This window comes from Indicator indicator, chromosome 1 (assembly GCF_027791375.1).
Source record: "Indicator indicator isolate 239-I01 chromosome 1, UM_Iind_1.1, whole genome shotgun sequence".
In the NCBI taxonomy this organism is placed as follows: domain Eukaryota; kingdom Metazoa; phylum Chordata; class Aves; order Piciformes; family Indicatoridae; genus Indicator; species Indicator indicator.
The window spans coordinates 10935548-10955994 of NC_072010.1; the positions used below are offsets into that span (position 1 = coordinate 10935548).

Genomic DNA, 20447 nt, shown 5'->3' on the forward strand with positions numbered 1-20447 from the left:
GTGAGAGCCTGGAATGGGTTGTCCAGGGAGGTGGTTGAGGCCTCATCCCTGGAGGTGTTTAAGGCCAGGCTGGATGAGGCTCTGGCCAGGCTGATGTAGTGTGAGGTGTCCCTGCCCATGGCAGGGGGGTTGGAACTGGATGATCCTTGTGGTCCCTTCCCACCCTGACTGATTCTATGATTCTAAAACATACATTGAGTTTCCTATGTCTTTACTCATGTCTTTGCCTCATTGACTTTTAAAATAGTCCAGGATTTAGTGCACTAATGCAGGATATGGAAGACTTGAATTTTAATTCTGTTTTCTATAACTATTCAAAACAGTGTTGCATAAGTAATGGGTTATAGCTGAAGTAGGGGGTCCTTTCTGCTGTCACTAAAGCTGTTTTGAAAAATTGTCCAGATGGACCAAAAAAACCCAAAACCAAACCAACATGACATGAGTGATGATTCACTGTAGCCTGGTGGTTGACTTGGTTCTGGGCTCTGTTCCCCAAGGTTAATTCAATGTAAAGTAATAGTCTATGACAAGGTACCCTTGCACTCCTCCTTCCTGGAAAGGTGTCTTTGCCATCAAGCTTAGAATCATAGTACCATAGAATTGTTAGGGTTGGAAGGGACCTCAAGGATCATCTAGTTCCAACCCCCCTGCCATGGGCAGGGACACCTCACACTAAATCAGGTTGCTCAGAGCCATATCCAGTCTGGCCTTAAAAACCTCCAGGGATGGGGCTTCCACCACCTCCCTGGGCAACCTGTTCCAGTGTCTCACCACCCTCCTGGTGAGGAAAAACTTCTTCCTAACATCCAATCTGAATCTACCCATTTCTATTTTTTTTTCCATTCCCCCTAGTCCTATCACTACCTGACACTCTAAAAAGTCCCTCTCCAGCTTTCTTGTAGCCCCCCCTTAAGATACTGGAAGGCCACAATAAGGTCTCCTCAGAGCCTTCTCTTCTCCAGACTAAATAGTTCCAATTCTCTCAGTCTGTCCTCATAGGAAAGGTGCTCCAGCCCTCTAATTACTCCTGTAGGTTCTATTGCATAGGGAGAATTGGAGGGCACTGTCCCACATTCCCCAGTGGGCTGGCCAGTCATAGAATGCTTTGTGTTGGAAAGGACCTTTAAAGGGCATCTAGTCCAACCCCCCTGCAGTGTGCAGGGACAGTGAGCAGTCCTGAGGACACATACCAAGACTGAGTTCACCCAGTGGCTTGTTCAGGAAAAAAATAGCTTTTCCCCTCTTAATAAGGGCAGAAGCAATTCTAGGAACACAGATACAGCACACTGGGCTCCTGAAAATGGACAAATGAAAAATAATAGTCAGACTCTTTGGAGTTTGGATTTAGTTTTGGATTTCCCTAGTGTTAGGGAAGAAGTGAACAAGGTCTTTGGGAACTATAGGAAGCTTAGCTTTCTGCTTAAACAAGCCCTACTTCATACTGCTGATTTTGCTTCCCCATGCCTAGGTGCTCAGGAGACCTAATCCTGTACACAGTCTGTATTACCCTCTTGTGGAATCTTTCCAAGGGACAGAGTTTTAAAGCAGCAGACAAGGTAGTGTCACCCAACTTGCATTAAAATAATGAGTACATGTGTATCAAGATGACTAAGAGGGAGTCTCTGCTCAGCAAGCAGAACTCAGCAAAGCAATCTGATTTCCTTCTGCAAAGTGTGAAGAGGCCATATCGAGAGAGAAATTATGTGTAGTGTGTCTTAGGTTTGGTGAGTTTTTTGACACTGTACCATATGATACTTTCATAGGCAAGCTAGGCAAACAGGGTCTACATGGAACTGTTACCAGGTGAATTAGTAGTGACTGTTACACTGGAGAGGTCAGGTAAGAAAGGTACTGGATGAATCATTGCTCTTATTTTCATTCCTGGATATATAAACAGGCATAAGGTCTGTCTTACCAGATGTCAGAAAGCAGATGGGGCTGCAAGTACACTGCCTAGCATCAAAGTAGTAGTTGTGGGATTTAACAGTGGTGTGGAAGCATACAATGCAAATCATCAAGTTAAATGTGAAATCCTGTGTTTAGATAAGAATAACTGAGTGCATCAGTATTGGCTGGGTAGTGACTGACTGAGCAGAACTGCAGAGAAGCAGCTGTATCACGGGTTGAATGTACGTTTATACTTGGTGTGAAAAGGTAAATATTTTAATGAGATGGGTAAATAAGAGTAATGCTGGAAGTCAGAAGTACTTCTTTCTTTTTATTTGGTGTTGTCAAGTCCTGACCTGAAAGGTTGTGTTGAATTTTGGGTACAGCACTTCCAGGAAGATGTGGGCTACCTGGAGATTTACAGAAAAGATCACAGGTCTGGAAAATATGTGCTACCAGGAAATATTAAAACAGTTGAGAGGTGGTGCCAGGGAAAAGAGGACAGAGATGATAAAGTATAACATACTTCAGATTTCAGAGAAGTGACTCTGAGGAAGGAAGTCAACCTTTGTTATTTTTTTTCCCCTTATCTTTTATTATTTTTATTTGATCTCAGAAAAATGTCATAGCAAGATTTTTAGTTGCGAGAAAAATGAGTCGCTAGGATGTGTTATCCAAAGAGGTTATGCAAGTTCACGATCAAAGGATAGGCCCACGTTTGGGGATAAATTGCATCCATCCTTTCTTTGTGCAGGGAAAAATTAGATTACCTCACAAGATCCCTGCTGTCTTTACACTCTGACATGGAGACAAAGAACTAGACAAGAAGAATTGTATCTCTTGGGTTATATTGACAGAATAAGCTCCATATTTAAACTGGATCACTGAAACATGTATATGCTTTTGTGTGTGTGTCTCTATATATAGATGTATGCATATATATATATTTATATACAGACAGGCATACATACACTTCATATATACACACACACATATATCTACAGATATATACACACATATATCTACATGTGCCTTCTATTGCTTCAGGCTACCTTGCCCAATGTTGTCAGCTGCAACATGTAATCCTAAATCAGGTGAATCCAAATAAGTTTCCCCCACTTCAGAAAAAGAATCAAGCTTACACCTGCTCAGCACAAATAAGTTAAAGACTCAGGAACACTGATGGAACCAAGCATTCATGTCAAGTCATATAAGCTAGTATCCTGGGCTTTGTAAATCTCTGCTAGAAAAGAGTGAGCTAACCATCCAGATCTCACCTTCCTACAAAAAAAGACACCACCTGACCCAGCTGAAATGGAAAACAGAGGTTTAGACACCCAGGGAAGGTATCATACCACTAAAAGTTTATGCCTGCCATTTCTGTACAGTATCTCCCTTCAGTGAGGGATTGGTTATTTTCATCCCATGTCTTCTGTGGCCCTGATTTCATCCCATGGTACCATGACTCTGTGGGAGCACTGGTTTGAGTAAAGGCGTTTGGGGTTAAGGCTATCATTTCCCCACAAACATGGGACAGAGCACTGAAAGCCTGTCTCAGTAGCAGTGTTACAGATTGAACTTGGCCAGCTTTTCTGCTTAAGTTGTAAAACTCACTTGAAATATCTGTCCCTACGGGGCTATATATTCTTCTACAGTTCAGCAAGATACTTCTGGCAAGATTTTTCTCTTTCATCTGAAAATGATGGAGTAGAGTGTTACAAAATTTGGTTTATTATTTGTCTTTTGTCTTGTTTGTTATTAATGAAGTTGTGGACTTTCAGCTTCCAGTAATTGGTGTGTAGTTAAGGTTTGGATAGTCAGAAAAGGTATAGGTACACACTGGTGGTATTAGCTACACCATGAAAGGCAGAGGTAGGAGGAAGCACAATAATCAAACACCAGGCTTGCACATCACTGCTAAATTGATAAATAACTATTTTACAGCTCTCTTTCTGGACAGCTTTCTGCTTTATTTCTTGTTTGTGTATTTTTAATGCTTGCAATCATATTTATTTCTTTAGGCTTTCAGAATGAAAATGAGCAGATGACAAAGTTAAGCATCATTTTCCAGAGATCAACAAGAATGAGTAGGCTAGCTATACTTGAGAAAACACATTATTTTAAATAAAGAGTTCAGGGTGAGAGATGAAAACAGAAAGGAGAAACACACTATGGGTGGTCTCTAATATATGTAAATATTAGTTTGTGTCTTGCAGTCAGCAAGTATTGCCCACTGAAGAAACTGACTGTTATGTGGGTGCTGCACCTCTTGTGTTAATGCTCAGCTTTTTAATTCATGTCAGTCTGGATCAAACCACATTGGAACTCCACCATTGTCAGTTGAGCTGCACCTTGAATACTGCATTCAGTTTTGGGCCCCTCACTACAAGAAAGACATTGAGGTGCTGGAATATGTCCAAACATCAGTGAAGCTAACAAAGGGTATAGAGCACAAGTCATACAAGGAGTAGCTGAATGAATTGAGGTTGTTTAGCCTGAAGAAGAGGGGGCTCAGGAGAGACCTTATCGCTCTCTACAACTACCTGAGAGGAGGTTGTAGTGAGGTGGATGTTGGTCTCTTCTCTCAAGTAACAAACAGTAAGAGGAAATGGCCTCAAGTTGCATGAGGGGAGATTTAGATTAGATATTAAGAAAAATTTCTTCGCTGAAAGGGTCATCAAATCTTGGAACAGGCTGCCCAGGGAAGTGGTGGAGTCACTGTCCCTGGAGGTGTTTAAAAGACATACAGATGTGGCCTTAGAGACATTGCTTAGTGGTAGACTTGTTTGTCTTGGGCTTACATTTGGTCTTGATGATCTTAAAGGTCCTTTCCAACCTAAATGATTCTATGGGTTAGAAAAAGAGGAGTTTGGTAGTTCTGAGTTATAAAAATAAGTTACTTTTTTTCCCTGGTGCTATTTAAATTAGTCATTATGTGACATTCAGTGTGTGCCCCTGTGTTTTAGGAGAGAGGAAAACAAGAAAAAAAAGCTCTGTTTGAAGGATGGCATTTGAGGTACTAGATGACTAAATGTTGTACAAGCTCTTTACACCAGAGATTTTGCAGAAGGCAGTATTCCATCGTATGCTAATAGAAGTCTAAATAAAATGTGTACTTGCTTATTCCTTTATTTAAAAATTGTATTGCAATCCTCTTATAGTAATAGTAATTCCTGCAAAGCTTTCCATGTTCAAATAGCTTATGTTCATGATTGGCACTTTCGAAATCTGAGAAGTTAAGTGAGTAAGTTAATAGACAACACAATTTCAGGCATTAATCCCTCAACAGCTGTGGGCAAGCAGTGTGGGAGGATTGCTGTCTTTACTAGCGCAGGAACCCTGGTGTTGGAGCAGTTGTTTCCTTTCTACAGAAATCACCTCCTTCAAAGTCACAGCAGAATCTGCCATCTCCTCCATCGCAGGGACACCATTGACACACAGTGGTGGATGCTTCTCACTCAGCAGATGGTATCCCCTGGACTAAAGCATTTTGGATTTCAGCAAAAATAAATTCTTAACTTTTTGCCTTATGCTCATCTGGTTTCCAGACTCATGTCAGGAGGGTGATTTGAGATGGCTATAGGTAACATATCTTCTCCAAAGTGCTGTTTCTGTCACAGCTTTTCACTGAATTAATTTTCTTCCCAAGAAGCAAGTGTTAAAATCCAGCCCTACAGACCACTGTGGGAGAAAGTCAGTAGGCAGCTGAGATCTCCCTCTGTGTTTCTCTGTTCTGTCTCTGCATTTAGGCTAAAAGCCACTATGGACTGGTATCTGTGAGTGTCCCAGCTCAAGGTCCTCTTCTCTGATCTTCTGTCTCTCCTTGCATAAAATGACATTTTCACCTGTAAGAGCTTTTCCTCCAAATCCCATGGGAAAAAAATCAAACTATTTGCGTCATCAAACCAGACTGGTAGAAGATTACCCACATCCCTGGAACTTCTGTGTTGTTCTCTTGTTTTCCAAGAAGGAAAAATAACAGCTTTTTTTGTTTTTCAAGAAGTAACTCTTTCTATTTCTGCCTAGGGATCCCACATAGTAGAATTGGCAACCAGAACACTGTATCTGAGCAGTCTCTGTTATAGGATCACTAGCAATCACTTGCCAAAAACATTGTTCATATTTTGTTAATGAATGGACATTACCTTTAGGAAGTAGAATACACAGGGAGACTAATCTGATTATGTATCAATCAGGTTGTAGTCACAGTTTATCACATCCTGTATGTAGAGTCACCCTATGTGGTGTCACATGCACCAAATTCTCTTTCTCCACTGCCCCTTGCAAGATACTGTTGTTGAAATTTTGGGATGTTTCGAAACACAGGATATGGGTAGGACATCGTCTAGTCCAACCCCCCAGCCAGAGCAGTATCACCTATACCAGGTCACACAGGAACACATCCAAGAGTGTTTTGAACTCCAGAGAGTTTTGAATCTCCAGAGAGAGAGACTCCACAAACTCCCTGGGCAGCCTGTTCCAGTGTTCTGTCACCCTCACAGTTATAAAATTTTTCTTCATGTTTACATGGAACTTCCTCTGCCTCAACTTCCACCCATTGCCCCTTGTCCTGTCATTGGGCATCACCGAGAAGGGCCTGACTCCATCCTCTCAGCACTCATCCTTTACATATTTATCAACATTACTGTGTTCATCCCTCAGTCTCCTCTTCTCCAAGCTGAAGAGCCACAGCTCCCTCAGTCTCTCCTCATAAGGAAGCTGTTCCACTCCCTTCATCATTTTTGTGGCTCTGTGCTAGACTCTTTCAAGCAGTTCCCTGTCCTTCCTCAACTGAGGTGCTCAGAACTGGACCCAATACTCCAGATGCAGCCTCACCAGGGCAGAGTAGAGGGAAAGGAGAACCTCTCTTGACCTGCTAGCCACAACCCTTCTAATACACCCCAGAATGGCATCTGGCCTTGGCCACAAGAGCACGCTGCCAGCTCATGGTCAGCCTCCCATCCACTAGGTCCCCCAGGTCCTTTTCCCCTTCACTGCTATCCAGTAGGTCAGTCCCCAACCTATACTGATACATGAGCTTGTTCTTTCCCAGGTGCAAGACTCCACACTTGCCCTTGTTGAATTTCATTAAATTTCTCCCTGCCTAGCTCTCCAGCCTGTCCAAGTCTCGCTGAAAAAAACAGACTAAGGCTTTCCTGCGGTCGCAGAAACACATGTATGGAAGATATATGTGAGGTCCCTGTTTCAGAGAAATATTCGATTGTGTGTAGAAACTGGCAGACATCAGGTACAGAATTATGGATAGCTTTACAGTTAAAACTTATGTGTAGGCTAGGTGTTGAACTTCATGTTCTGAATTAGGTAAAATCCCTGTTTCCATCATAGAATCATCCATGCCAGAAAGGACCTCCGAGATCATCAAGTCCAGCCATTTCACCCACTCCACCATATCTGTCACTATACTATGTCCCCAAGCACCAGATCTATATGGCTTTTAAACACATCCAGGGATCAGCTTATTAATTGTTCTGGTCAGGTCTGTCCTTTTTTGTAAGTTCAGGGAGGATTTCTAGAAAAAGGAGTTCCTCGCCTCCTGGAAATATAGCCACATCTCCAGCCACTCAGAACCTCAAAACCTTCCCTTTTCACTTTTGTCAGTTTGGTTCGTTGTCAGCTGACAGAGCATTTGGATGCATATATAAAGAAGCTAACTGAAGAGGTGAGCATGATGTGGTCTCCTCAGGCTGGGAGGGATATTCAGGGTCTAGGTGTTTGTGTGCTGAGCTCAATTCCTCGTCTGTAAGAAAGGAGTCAAAACCTTGGGGCTGCCTTGTCTATTTTGCTGAAAGAGGGCCCTTGTGTTTTTCACATTTGAAATGCCGTAGTGAACAGAGAGGTTCTGCTATGATAAAAACAAAACCAGCAACAACAATAACAACAAAAACACAAACAAATTAACAAAAAAACCCAAAACAACAACAAAAAAACAGCCAAACAAACAAAACCTCCAGTAAACATAGTTCATTTCAATACTGCTATTTAAGTTTTTACTTATTTTAAAGGCATTTTAAGATCTGAAATATACTGTGATGTGTCAAGTGCTGCATAAAAACTTCATTCCCTTAGGAGGCCAAATAGGAATTCCTAACACTCTCCAAGCAGGGCCTGGGACTTTGTAGTTGCTCTAGCTTTTATGTGCTTGTGACTGAAGAAGGAGTCTCCCAGCTCCCCCTTGTGTGGATGTTCTACTGCTACGTCAAGCAGAAAACAACTGTGATTTGTACTGCTTTTGATCAGACATTTCTACAGTGCTTCGCTCCTGAAAAGCAGAATAATGCTGTCACAAATTTTAAATTAACAAAATATGCCTAGAAGGGATTGGTAGCTCTTGTTCAACTGATGAATGCCAGGCTTGTAAAGTCTGTTTCCAACAAAAAGGGCAGCAAATGCTCAAGTGAGAGATGTTAAAAACAGAGATTCTCCATTTTAGAGATCTTTGTATTTTAGTTATAATCTGTCAGTGAAGCACCCAGGACCAAATCATATAATCAACCAGCATCAAGGGAGTTGAATTAGGTTGTATCTGTATTCACTTCTAATTAGATTTGAAATGGCTACTGTAGTACCGCAAGCAACCAAGGCCTCCCCTCAGGCCTTATTACTGACAACAATGTTAGCATAGATCTGCATATTCAGCAGCCAAGTGGATAGGTGTTATGTATTGGGAAATACAGGCAGGATTTGAAAAACACAGAGTATCTTTCATACAATGTGATTTTTGATCTCAAACTGGGGGAGTGAGGGACTTCCCTTTCTGAAACGTCTGTATTCTGTCAGGAGTTGTTTGATGCAGCTTTTGTCTAAGAGGCATTGTATTATGGTAATGTTTTTCTGCTCAACAGTGAAATGAAGGTGGCATTGTAGCAAGTAAATTCTGTGCCACCTGATGTATTTTTATGGGTTTATTTTCCCCTTATGTACATTTCTGTTCCTTCACGATGCGCTCTGAGACGTTTCCAATTTCAGCATTCTGTCTGTCACATCTAATTCAATTGGAAGCTTTTCTGAGCAAAGACCACATCTGGATTCCTCTTTCAAGTTTCATTACACAGCAGCTCTGCAAAGTTATCTTTTAAGCAAATTATCACTATGAAGGAAGGAACCTAACTTCTCCACAAAGATTTGAAATGTGAGAAGAGCATGTCCTGATCTCCCAAATTTCAGCAATTCCACCACCCGCAGGCACACCTCCCTCCATGTGCTCTGCTTGCACTGGAAATGGTCAGTGTGATAGTAGACTTTCCATAGGGTTTCTGTTAGATGGGGAAAGGTTGTTTATTTCACTTTATCATTTTCACATTTGCTTCTTTCAGGTGTGAACAGAAAAGTTACCTATTCCCTGGCAGACTCTGCAAATGGTTACTTCTCAGTTGACCGATCATCAGGCATCATTATTTTGGAGCATCCACTTGATAGAGAGCTTCAATCTTCCTATAACATCAGTGTAAAGGCCTCAGATCAGAGCATTGTGCTGACCTTGTCCTCGTTTGCCACTGTTACCATTACAGTGCTAGACATTAATGACAACCCCCCTGTGTTTGAAAGAAGAGATTATCTTGTTACAGTACCTGAAGACACCTCACCTGGTACTGAAGTCCTTTCTGTTTTTGCTACAAGCCAAGACATTGGTACTAATGCTGAGATTGCCTATCTCATCAGATCGGGGAATGAGAAAGGGAAGTTCAGGATTAACTCAAAAACAGGTTTGTAAAGGATCTTACTTGTAATGCAAAATACAAACTTCAGAAAAAACATCAGTCTTCTGGGGAGGTTTCTTGGACCAAAAAATGTCCCAGAACAGACTCAGAGCTTGTCAATGTGGAATGAGTTGCACAGTTAAGAGACAATTTTAGGATGGAGAGCGATGTAAATTGCAGTCACACACAGCTGCCTCGGCTCAAGTAGTTTCTCCATTAGTACATCTGTTGAAGTCAATGTGGATGTAACGACCCTTACAGTGATGAGCACTGTCAGTGTTACCTGCTTACCATCAGAGTAGAGCCTTAGCAAGCATTATCCAAGCTATCAGGACCCAATAGCTATGAGTCCAAACATATTTACACAATTGTATGCAGCTTCACTGACTTAGGTTGCTCCTGATTTGTGTTGTCAGTTGACTTCTGCCATGGTTTGTGGTTGTGTTTCTGGGGTTTTTTTTGTTCGTTTAAAATCATGAATTTTAAAAGCATAACGCTACTTCTCTTTTAGGAATTCTAAGAAAAGCTACCTTGTTTGGTGCACCTGGCTCTGATTTCCATAGTGGGAAATATTCTTTATCCTTACTAAATTTTTAATCTGTCAACAGTAAGATACGATTCTTCTGTGCTTCCTGTAGCAGACCCCCTTATTCTCAGAGCGTTCAGGATAACCAGTGCATCAGACATTCAGAGCAAAACAATCTTGGTTTTTTTGGCTAAACATAGCACTTTGAGTGCAGCTGTAATAACCAGTAACCTGGAAGATCTCAAAATGATGCATTGTATCATTTATATTACTGTGTGCAAAAGTCTGTTTCCACTCTATGCAGACCACTGCCTTACGTGTAAGGGACTTAACATAATTGTGTGTTGTCTGTCATCTTCATAATGTTGATTAGTGCTAACAATATTTAAAAATAAATACGCCTAGACAGCAATACTTAACTTCACATTTGACAATGAAACCAAGAGGATAAATCAAAAAAAAAACAATAATGAAGCTTAATCACACAGGGAAAGAACCTCAAACTATTTATTATTCATTAATGTGTGACAGCTCCATTATTATAGGTTTAGTGCTCAGTTTCCAGACAGCCGGGTGCTGATACAGCATACCTGATCAGGTCTTGAAAAATAATGCCCTTCACACCATCTATCAGTGGGAACTCTCTCCTAGCCATTTTGAAGCTTCTCTTCAGGGCTCGGGCTTCCAGCAAGTCATGCTGAAAGGTAGGATTCATTTGGAGAGAGCCTATGAGATTAAGAAGATCGATCCAATATCTGTAAAGTGTAGTTTACCAAGAGATACTGAAGGAATGGAGACTATTTAAGATAGAAAAGGGAAGACGTGCTGTTATATTCAAGCCTGCAAAAAGAACCTATGAAAAGGAGGAGAATAAACAGTTCTCCGTGTCCACTCATGAGAAATAACTTGTGAATGGACTTAAATTGCATTTGGTTTATTTTGGTTACATGATAGGAAGAAATTCCTAACTGAAATTATTTTTATTGTACCCCTGTACACAGCACTGGTTAGGCCACACCTTGAGTACTGTGTCCAGTTCTGGGCCCCTCAGTTTAGGAAAGATGTTGAATTGCTGGAGCATGTCCAGAGAAGGGCAACGAGGCTGGGGAGAGGCCTTGAGCACAAGCCCTATGAGGAGAGGTTGAGGGAGCTGGGACTGTTTAGCCTGGAGAAGAGGAGGCTCAGGGGTGACCTCATTGCTGTCTACAACTACCTGAAGGGAGGTTGTAGCCAGGAGGGGGTTGGTCTCTTCTCCCAGGCAACCAGCAGCAGAACAAGAGGACACAGTCTCAAGCTGCGCCAGGGGAGGTTTAGGCTGGAGGTGAGGAGAAAGTTCTTCACAGAGAGAGTGGTTGGCCATTGGAATGTGCTGCCCAGGGAGGTGGTGGAGTCATCATCCCTGGAGGTGTTCAAGAGGGGATTGGACGTGGCACTTGGTTCCATGGTTTAGATAGTCATGAGGTTTAGGGTGACAGGTTGGACTCGATGATCTTTGAGGTCTCTTCCAGCCTTCTTGATTCTATGATTCTATAAATACATTTCCTAAGAAGGTTAGGAAACTGCTGTTGTTGGAGGTTTATAAGAGCATTAGAGATGAGTACATTCAAGAATGACTTGGTTTAGCTGATCTGTGTTGGGCAGAAGTTGGACTAAAGGGTCTTTAAGCCCCACTGCTGATGGGTCTATATTGAAAAGGATAATCTTGACAGGGTTAAGGATTTGCTTCTAAGTTTTTCCTGCCATGGCAAATACTATGTCCTTCAGGTACGCATAATCTGTGCACAACCCACTCCTCTCTTCTCATTAATGTTTTGGGAACATGGGAAACTAGTGGAGGGCTTGCATAAAAATAGTTTCTGTCCTAGATGGGGTCTGGGTGCACAAAGTGAGTTAAGTTATAGAGAATCTTAATTCCATTTGTGTATGTATATGCCTAGTTGAGTGGAGAAGTCCCTTTTAAATCACGTAAGTGATAGACAACTGATTTCTCAAAGGTGTTTGTAGCCCATTCATTTGTATTTAATTCACGAGAAGTTAATTATGTGGGAGTGAATTTCTGTTGAATTGTCAGGGCTGATTTCCAGACTCAGCATCCAGTTCTCCCACAGGCTCTACATGATCCCAGGCCCCACTTCTTCATCTACAATACTCATATAATAAAAGCTGTTTTCATGATAAGCCATTCATCGCTTCATGCCTTATGAAGGTCCTTTCTGCCGAGGCAAGCAAGTGCAATTGGCATCATTCTTTCACCAAACAGCAGTAGAAACCTGAACAAATATTTTTATTGGATTGGGCAGTGTTACAGTTAGAACAACAGATTTTGTATGTGTGCCATGGTAATAAATAGCATGCTGTACTGTTTACTACAGTCAAATCTTTAGTCCATAGCATTATATGGCTTTCACTGGCTGTTGACATTCCCTCCCTTGCTTCAAAGGAGTGATTTCCATTTTTGAAGCTTTGGATTATGAATCGTGTAAGGATTTCTACTTAGTAGTGGAAGCAAAAGATGGAGGCACTCCAGCCCTGAGCGCCGTCACAACTGTGAACATTAATGTGACAGATGTGAATGACAATGCACCAACATTCAGCCAGGCGGTCTACAGTGCAGTCATCAGCGAGGATGCTGCCATTGGTGACTCGGTGATAATGGTAAGTGAGGCCATGGGCAGGATTTAGGCAGACCAAAGCCCTCTGCCACATGACCTTTAGTAAAGTACCACTGTGGTAGTTAATAAAGGTAACTGCTGCATCTTGAATCACCCAGACCGTTCTCTAGCACCTCTGCATCTGCTACTGCTTTCCAGGCTGCTGCCAGTTACTTTTGCTCCAAAGTAGCAGTGCTGTCAGTTTCAGTTTGACCCCAATATGCTGTCAAAGAGCAGTATCATGTTTTAAGGTATCCTATTTCATGAGTCAGCTAGAAACAGGTGGGTTTTGCTGGAAAGGCAGAATTCAACTTTTCAGTGAGACACATAGTACTTGTGGAATCTAGCAAGCAGTTTGCCATACTCAAACCTCACAGTGCTCTCATGTTGGAACTTACGGATCCAGAAAGAAAGTAGTATGTGGAATATTAAGATTAAAATATTGTGTATGAATATAGAATTTTGAAAAGATCTAATGGGAACCTCTTATCAAAAACTGATTAACTTGATGCTTGGCTTGATACTGCACAGGTGTGCAGTTCAGATGTAGCGTATTGAACAATTAATGTGTCATACAAATGGCTTAATATTTGTTTTGCTAATTTTCATTCTTCTCTCAAAAAAGTTGATAGCAGAAGATCTGGACAGTCCTTCCAATGGCCAGATTCGTTTTTCCATAGTGAATGGTGATCAAGACAATGAATTTTCAGTTGATCCTGTTTTGGGACTCGTGAAGGTTAAAAAGAAATTGGACAGAGAAAGAGTAAGTTTTGTGGGACTTCTTAACTTACCGTAACTTACAGATGTGTATTGATCTCGACTCTGCTGCTAGCTTGTTTTGAAGAAGCTTCTTGTATAGCCTGCAACAATCAGTCTTCGATACTCCAACATGTCTTTCTAATGTTACACTTCTTACCACCCCAACCCTATCCCCAATCCTTTCTACAAGCCACCTGCTCTGCTAGCATTCCCATCCTGCTCCAATACAGCAGCTGATGACATTTCAGGGTAAAAAACAACCCTAGATTCTCCGGTGGTGCCACTGGCAGCTGTTGCTGGGTTAATAAGCTGCTTCCTCTCTCCTGCATGTGCAAGCACACACGTGCAGCATGTGCGGACTGATTACAATGTACTCCAGATTGTGGCACCAAGCACTGAGCTGAGACCTCAGCCATTAATTAGCACTGTGCAAAACATGTCACTGGGGAGGTGATGTTATGAAGAAGACAGGCTACACCAAACCTGAAACAGTGCTTCATTAAACAAATTCTGCTGCTTTGTTTGCTCACTAGGTTATTCACTCAGGGTGATTTATCACCATTTTGCCATAGCTAGCAATTAGCAGCTTTTGAAAAAAACCACACAAATACATTTGCCTGTGCTGCTAGCAGGACAGGAGAATGCTACATGGCTTCAAAAGTCTTGCGACACATAAAGAAATCCATGACTTCTGCCTCCAAGCAATCCACGAAATTTGGGAAGTTGATTGCTATCCTCAGAATATGGGCTCAGCTGAAATAGCTCTCTGCTGGAGAATACAGGGCTGCTGTTTAAAACAGTGGCAAATATCCTTTCTACATTCTCACAGCCAGGATTGAATTGTCAGTGTTTGGTGGCAGAAAGACTTAACTGCAGGCTGCTGAGGACAGCGGAGTAACAACAGCTAGGCATGTTACAAATTCACTGTAATATATTTCTCTTAAATGATACACACTTGATTTCTTAATACGATTTTATTTCTGAAGTGCAGTCATGTGCAACTACATTCAGACGCAGACACATTCACCTTCACCATTAAGTAGTGTGCACATTTTAATACCAGATCTGTTTTATCTGCTATACTTTCCCTTGGTTAAAATAAGTTGTGATACTGTCTTTTTCTTTGCTTCTTTGGCACATTTTTTAGACACAGTTGTTTCTGACCACTTCAGGGAAAATGGTACAAAATGTCTCATCTGCTGTAGATCCCCAAAGGCACTGATGACTCCCAGGTTTCACTGGTTTAAGGAAACTCATTTCCAGAGCTGTAATCATCTTCCCTTTCTGGGGTGTACGGAATTGAAAGCAAAGAAACACAAAATCTGAGAAAGATCCCACAAACCAGTCAGTCAAGTATGTAGCTAGCAGCAGAAATTACATCTTGAATTTTTTTTTTAAAAAAGGTTAATTTTCTGCCTCAGTGTCTTGACTTTTGCAGCATTCAAGATTCTCCCTCTCTCCTGTGTCACTGCGCCCCAACCAAATCACAGCCTTTCTCCTCCCAACATCCCTCCCCAAAACCTTTTTCATTGGGTTGTTCCCTCATGTCAGAACAGCCCCACTGGATGTCCTCTCACCCTGAAAAAGCCCCTTTAACATGGCATCATTCCCCTCTGCAAGGACCTGCTTTTCCCTTCTCCCAACTCTGCACCAAGAGGGGTGTTTTACCTGGCGCGTGTTGCCCTTTGATCCCTCCCCACAGATAGAGTCATGGGCAGATGTCTCAGCAGCCTTCCTGGGAAGCAGGGAGCGATGTACAGCAAAAAGCAGTTGTAAGACGTAAGGAGGCTGACATAAGGATGTAGTTCTTAAAATCAAACCGTCACCCATAAGCTGTGCCTAGACAGAGCTTTTGCAAATTGTCACATGCACTTGCACCTCACGCACAGGCACATATGTGCAGTGAGGGCCCATGGGTGATGCACTGAACTGCCCACACTGCACTGCATAGTTTGTGTCTTTTGCAAACAAGTAGACTCAAAAAACTTATCTTCTGCTGAATGATGGATAATACCCTGTTGCTACAGCGACTGCTGCCTCTAGTAGTCCCAAATGTTTTCCAATGCATTTAAGCCAACTGCCTGTGATTTTTTTTTTCCTGGTTCTCCATCAGCATGTTAGAAACACTGTGTGTCAAACTGAGCTTGGCTCTAATAATCAATTTATATAACATCCTGGAAACCAAACATAAGATAAATAGAATCAGGTCACATATTCTTAGGAGAGATGAAAATGTTAGCTACAGTAGTAGTGGCTACATTTGGCTATATCCATTGTTTAATTCTTGTCTGCCCTTTCAGGAATGCATCATCTGATAGAGTTATTTTAATACAGTGAAGCTGGGTTTTTTTATTGCTAGCATTAGAAAAAAAGTTTGGACACAGTGTGGCAGTAAACAGGATAATGTTATATCAAGGGCAGAGAAGGTAATGAGGCTAAACAGTTTGCTTTAGTATATGGTAGGTGGTGCACTGGATGTAAAGAACATGAGCTAACATTTAGGACAGCTTTCACAATGATTTAATGGTTTCACCTTTTTACAGATATCTGGTTATTCATTAGTTATCCAGGCAAGAGACAGTGGCATCCCTCCTTTGTCTTCATCTGTGACGGTCAATGTGGACATTTCTGATGTGAACGACAATAGCCCTGTATTTACTCCAGCTAACTATACAGCTGTAATTCAAGTAAGTTTATCCTGCAGATCAAAACCTTTTCTGACTTTTAAAATATGAAAGTATTTGGTTTCAGTTAGGTAGCTTTTGATGATTTAGCTGCAAAAGACATATCAAGTGATCTTATTTAAAGGAAAGTATAAACATGTCTTTCTTAAGTCATTGGTAAGTTTCTGTTTGTTGAGGGTCCTTAGTCTCAGCATCTGTCACACATTTTACCATTCACCTTTGTTGCACCAGGTATTCTAGCCTTAAAAGTCTGAGCAGGAACGAGTTTGCACTTCTTTCCACCTTGCTCAGGGTCTGAGTCTTAATGGTTAGTCAGTGCTGATCAGACAGTATCAGGCAGAGTTCATCAGTCCGTAGATACCTTCATCTCTGCTTCTTGTCCATGGAGTGTAAGCAGTGTCAACATAAAGACTGTTTGTCAAATTTCATCTTGAGCAAAGAGCATTCAGTCAAATATTCTCAATAGCAAAATGTGGTATTTTATGATTGTGATATGTATCATTTTAATACTTTTCTTTGTATGTTGTCTATATGCGTAAAGGAAAATAAACCAGTGGGCACAAGCATTTTGCAGCTGGTAGTGACAGACAAAGACTCTTTTCACAATGGCCCCCCTTTTACCTTCACCATCCTCACTGGCAATGAAGAGGAAGAGTTTACCCTGGACCCTCATGGAGTCTTGAGATCTGCAGTCATATTCAAGCACATGGTAGCAACTGAGTATGTGCTCTGCGTGCAGGTATGACTTGATATTTGCATCTGCACAGAATCAAAAACCCTCATAGTGGTAGGTCATCTGTACATTGCCTGTATGGGTTGGTTTTAATTGACTGTATTCTATGAGTAAACACCATGAATTCCAGTTTAAAAGTTCACAATATGGTATATTTCCTTTGATGTCCTCAAACCTAATTTCATATAAATATAAATAGGTAGCCAGCCACCTTTCCAATTTCCTCTGCATGAAATGGATTTTCTGATCAGCAGCCATTCTGATTTAAGATTTTCATCTTTTTTTTTTTCCCTTTCTGTAGCCAAGTGAGGAAAATAAGCAAAAATGCATTATATACATATAAATACACCACAGAACGAGTGACAGCAAAATATTGTTCTAGGAAGGAAAATCACTTCTGCTTTTAAGTCATAAATTTAATCGTAAATTATTGGAAGCCTACCAAGAATTCATGAAATCACATTTCCAAGGTCAGCTTAGCTTTTAAAGAATGTGAAAATAAGCCATGCAATAGAAGTCCAGCTCAAACTTAGCTTTAGAGTCATTGTTGAGGCACCTTGTAACCAGGGTAATCTTGATTACAAAAAACTGTAAATCCAAAAGTAATTTGTCCACATTTCTCAGGCCTGCCAGAGAAAATGTTATAGGGCTGAGTAAATATGCAAGTCCAGGGAATGAAATTCATTTCTTCATTGAAATGGGACATGGTCCTATAAGCTGAGTCTGAAATGCAGGCTTCCTCCACTTGCTCACTTCTGTTGCTTTCTCCAAATAGAGCCTGTCTGCTCCGTTACAAGCACGTTTAATACTGCTCATTGTGGTAATATCCTCAGTTAGTTACAATTCAAAACCCATAAACTCTGATGCTAATCAACAGCTCAAATCCGAGTAAAGTTTTGCAAGGTTGCTATTTAATATTCCTGAAACCTGTATTTTGAGCCTGCAGTTCTATGATTCTATAAAATGAAACAAAAAACAACCTCACCTTTCATTCTTATGTGCCTTCATCCTAAAATATCCTGCTTTCAGGAAACTTTGCTAGCCAGAATTCCAGCGTAGACAAAATTTGTTGTGTCGATTAAATTTAAGCAGCATCCTCTAGCTGTACAGATTCAAGTTTGTCATATAAACCAAATATTAGGCAGACCATAATGTCTGAGATGCACCCACATCTTCAGAAAACCACACTGTTGGATTCTGGAGGCCTAATTTTTCCCAGTATTATTTTCTTCAGGGATTACTGTAGTGAAAACATATTTTATGTTTTCCTGTTACGTATAGACCATAGAAATGTTTCTTTCCATTCATATGTGCCAGAGTGCCGCTTTCTCCTATCCACTGTCAGATTTCTCTTCTGTGTCAGTTTTATTAAAAAGTCATGATAAAATTGGGAGTGGAATTGGATGTAATCTCTATGCATGTGTGTGTATATGTGTGTGCACATACACATAAAATCTTCTTTTAAATACTTCAGCCAGCCCTTTCAGAAGTGTCGCTGAATGATTTTTAGTGCCTTAGAGTTACTAATCATTTCCTGATAATTTCCCTGTTACTGTTGTCATCATGCCTTTTGTCTTTTTTTTTCCTCCCCTTAATCTTGTAAATTTTCCTCATTATGTTGAAATACAAATATCTTTGAATGTGTTCTACATCTCTGCCCAGTCATAGTTTCGTCTTGTTCCTTCTCTGGAGCAAATAAATGTGTGGAGCAGTATATCTTAATAGTGACTTTGATGAAGCATCTTTCTTAGTGCAGGAAAGAACTACACAACTTTCTGTCAAGATGGCCTTGGGTTTTTTTGTCATACTTGCTCTTTTACTCTCTATAAAAAAAGTGCAAATGATGCTATCATATGTGCTCTGGGTCATGCAGTCATCTGTCCAAGTGCAGAATTGCTCTCATATTTTGTCTTTAGTAACAGCACAAGCACCCTATTTAATTTTTGGAGGATGATAAATTTTATTTATTTCAAGAATGTTTCTCGATTGCTTCAGGTAAAGTAGTACAGAGCACTGTAGAAAAACTCTGAACTCCTTCACATCCACACAAACTAAGCAGAGTCTGAAACACTTTGGAGCACACCAAGCAATGCAGAAACTGATGCTAGTATTTCACTGGACTTAAGGCTCTTTTCCAGCATAGAACTGAGAACAAACTTCATTTGGTGTGGAATACACCACATTCAAATGATTCTGTTGCGAAAAGGACAAGTGATAGCTGTGGGATCCTGGGAACATTTCAGTTTGAGTAATGAGACATTCTGCTGACACATTTCTCTCTGCAATCCACTTAGATGAGATATCTGTGCTTCCCTAAAGAGTTTGTAAGTTCCACTGCTAGAAATGGCTGAGATGTTTCTTTACATATGTATTTTGCAAATGCATTTGGGAAGCTCTTTTGAGAGGTCTTCAGAATTCCTAATGCTGTGAAAATACATGTAGCAAGAAGCTATGGTTGTTGGCTGTGTTATAGGTGTGTTTTATTTTTATTTTTTTATTCTTTTTTCCTAAATTACACTAGGCAAAGGATTCTGGGAAGCCTCAGCAGGTTTCCCACACCTATATTCAGGTGAGGGTTATCGAAGAGAGTATTCACAAACCAACCGCCATTCCACTGGAAATTTTCATTGTCACCATGGAAGATGATTTTCCTGGGGGAGTCATTGGGAAAATTCATGCCACAGATCAGGATGTGTACGATGTCCTCACGTACACACTAAAATCAGAGCAGAAAAGTTTGTTCAAGGTCAACAGCCACGATGGGAAGATTATTGCCCTTGGCGGGCTGGATAACGGCAAGTATATCCTGAATGTGTCTGTCAGTGATGGCCGGTTCCAGGTACCCATCGATGTTGTGGTCCATGTTGAGCAATTGCTACAAGAAATGCTGCAGAACACAGTCACCATCCGTTTTGAGAACGTTTCCCCAGAAGACTTTGTGGGCCTTCACATGCATGGTTTCAGGCGTACCTTGCGAAATGCAGTGCTCTCCCAAAAACAAGACAGCCTACACATCATCAGTATTCAGCCAGTGGCAGGCAGCAATCAGCTTGACATGCTGTTTGCAGTTCAGATGCACAACAGTGGTTTCTATAAGCCTGCCTATTTGATTCAGAAGCTTACCAATGCAAGGAGACACTTGGAAAATGCGATTCGTATTTCTGCTATCTTGGAGAAGAATTGCTCTGGACTGGATTGTCAGGAGCAACACTGTGAGCAAAGTCTGTCTATCGATTCACATTCCCTGATGACCTATAGCACAGCACGGATTAGTTTTGTGTGCCCCCGCTTTTACAGGAATGTGCGCTGCATGTGCAATGGTGAGTACTGCTCCTCTTCCCCTGCCATCCTTGCACATTACGCGATAGGATTGGTTTTATTCCTCTGATGCAGATTAGAAGGGGCATTTCAATTCAGTCCCTTACAGCACGACTGGCTGATGTATTGTGGGAATTGATTTCTCAGGCTCAGGAAGAATTGTTCGTGTTT

The 20447-nt window shown here is 41.2% G+C and overlaps 1 protein-coding gene across 3 annotated transcripts in view; it reads left to right on the forward strand.

Annotated features, from left to right (window-relative positions):
• The window catches only part of FAT3 (FAT atypical cadherin 3), a 329724-nt gene that overhangs the window by 268429 nt on the left and 40848 nt on the right, over positions 1-20447 (forward strand). For all 3 annotated transcript variants that reach the window (XM_054382510.1, XM_054382519.1, XM_054382527.1), the window contains 6 exons: positions 9222-9611; positions 12572-12786; positions 13408-13545; positions 16085-16228; positions 16767-16964; positions 19480-20278. In XM_054382510.1, the coding sequence (XP_054238485.1) occupies positions 9222-9611; positions 12572-12786; positions 13408-13545; positions 16085-16228; positions 16767-16964; positions 19480-20278 (1884 nt within the window). The remainder of the gene's footprint in view (positions 1-9221; positions 9612-12571; positions 12787-13407; positions 13546-16084; positions 16229-16766; positions 16965-19479; positions 20279-20447) is intronic.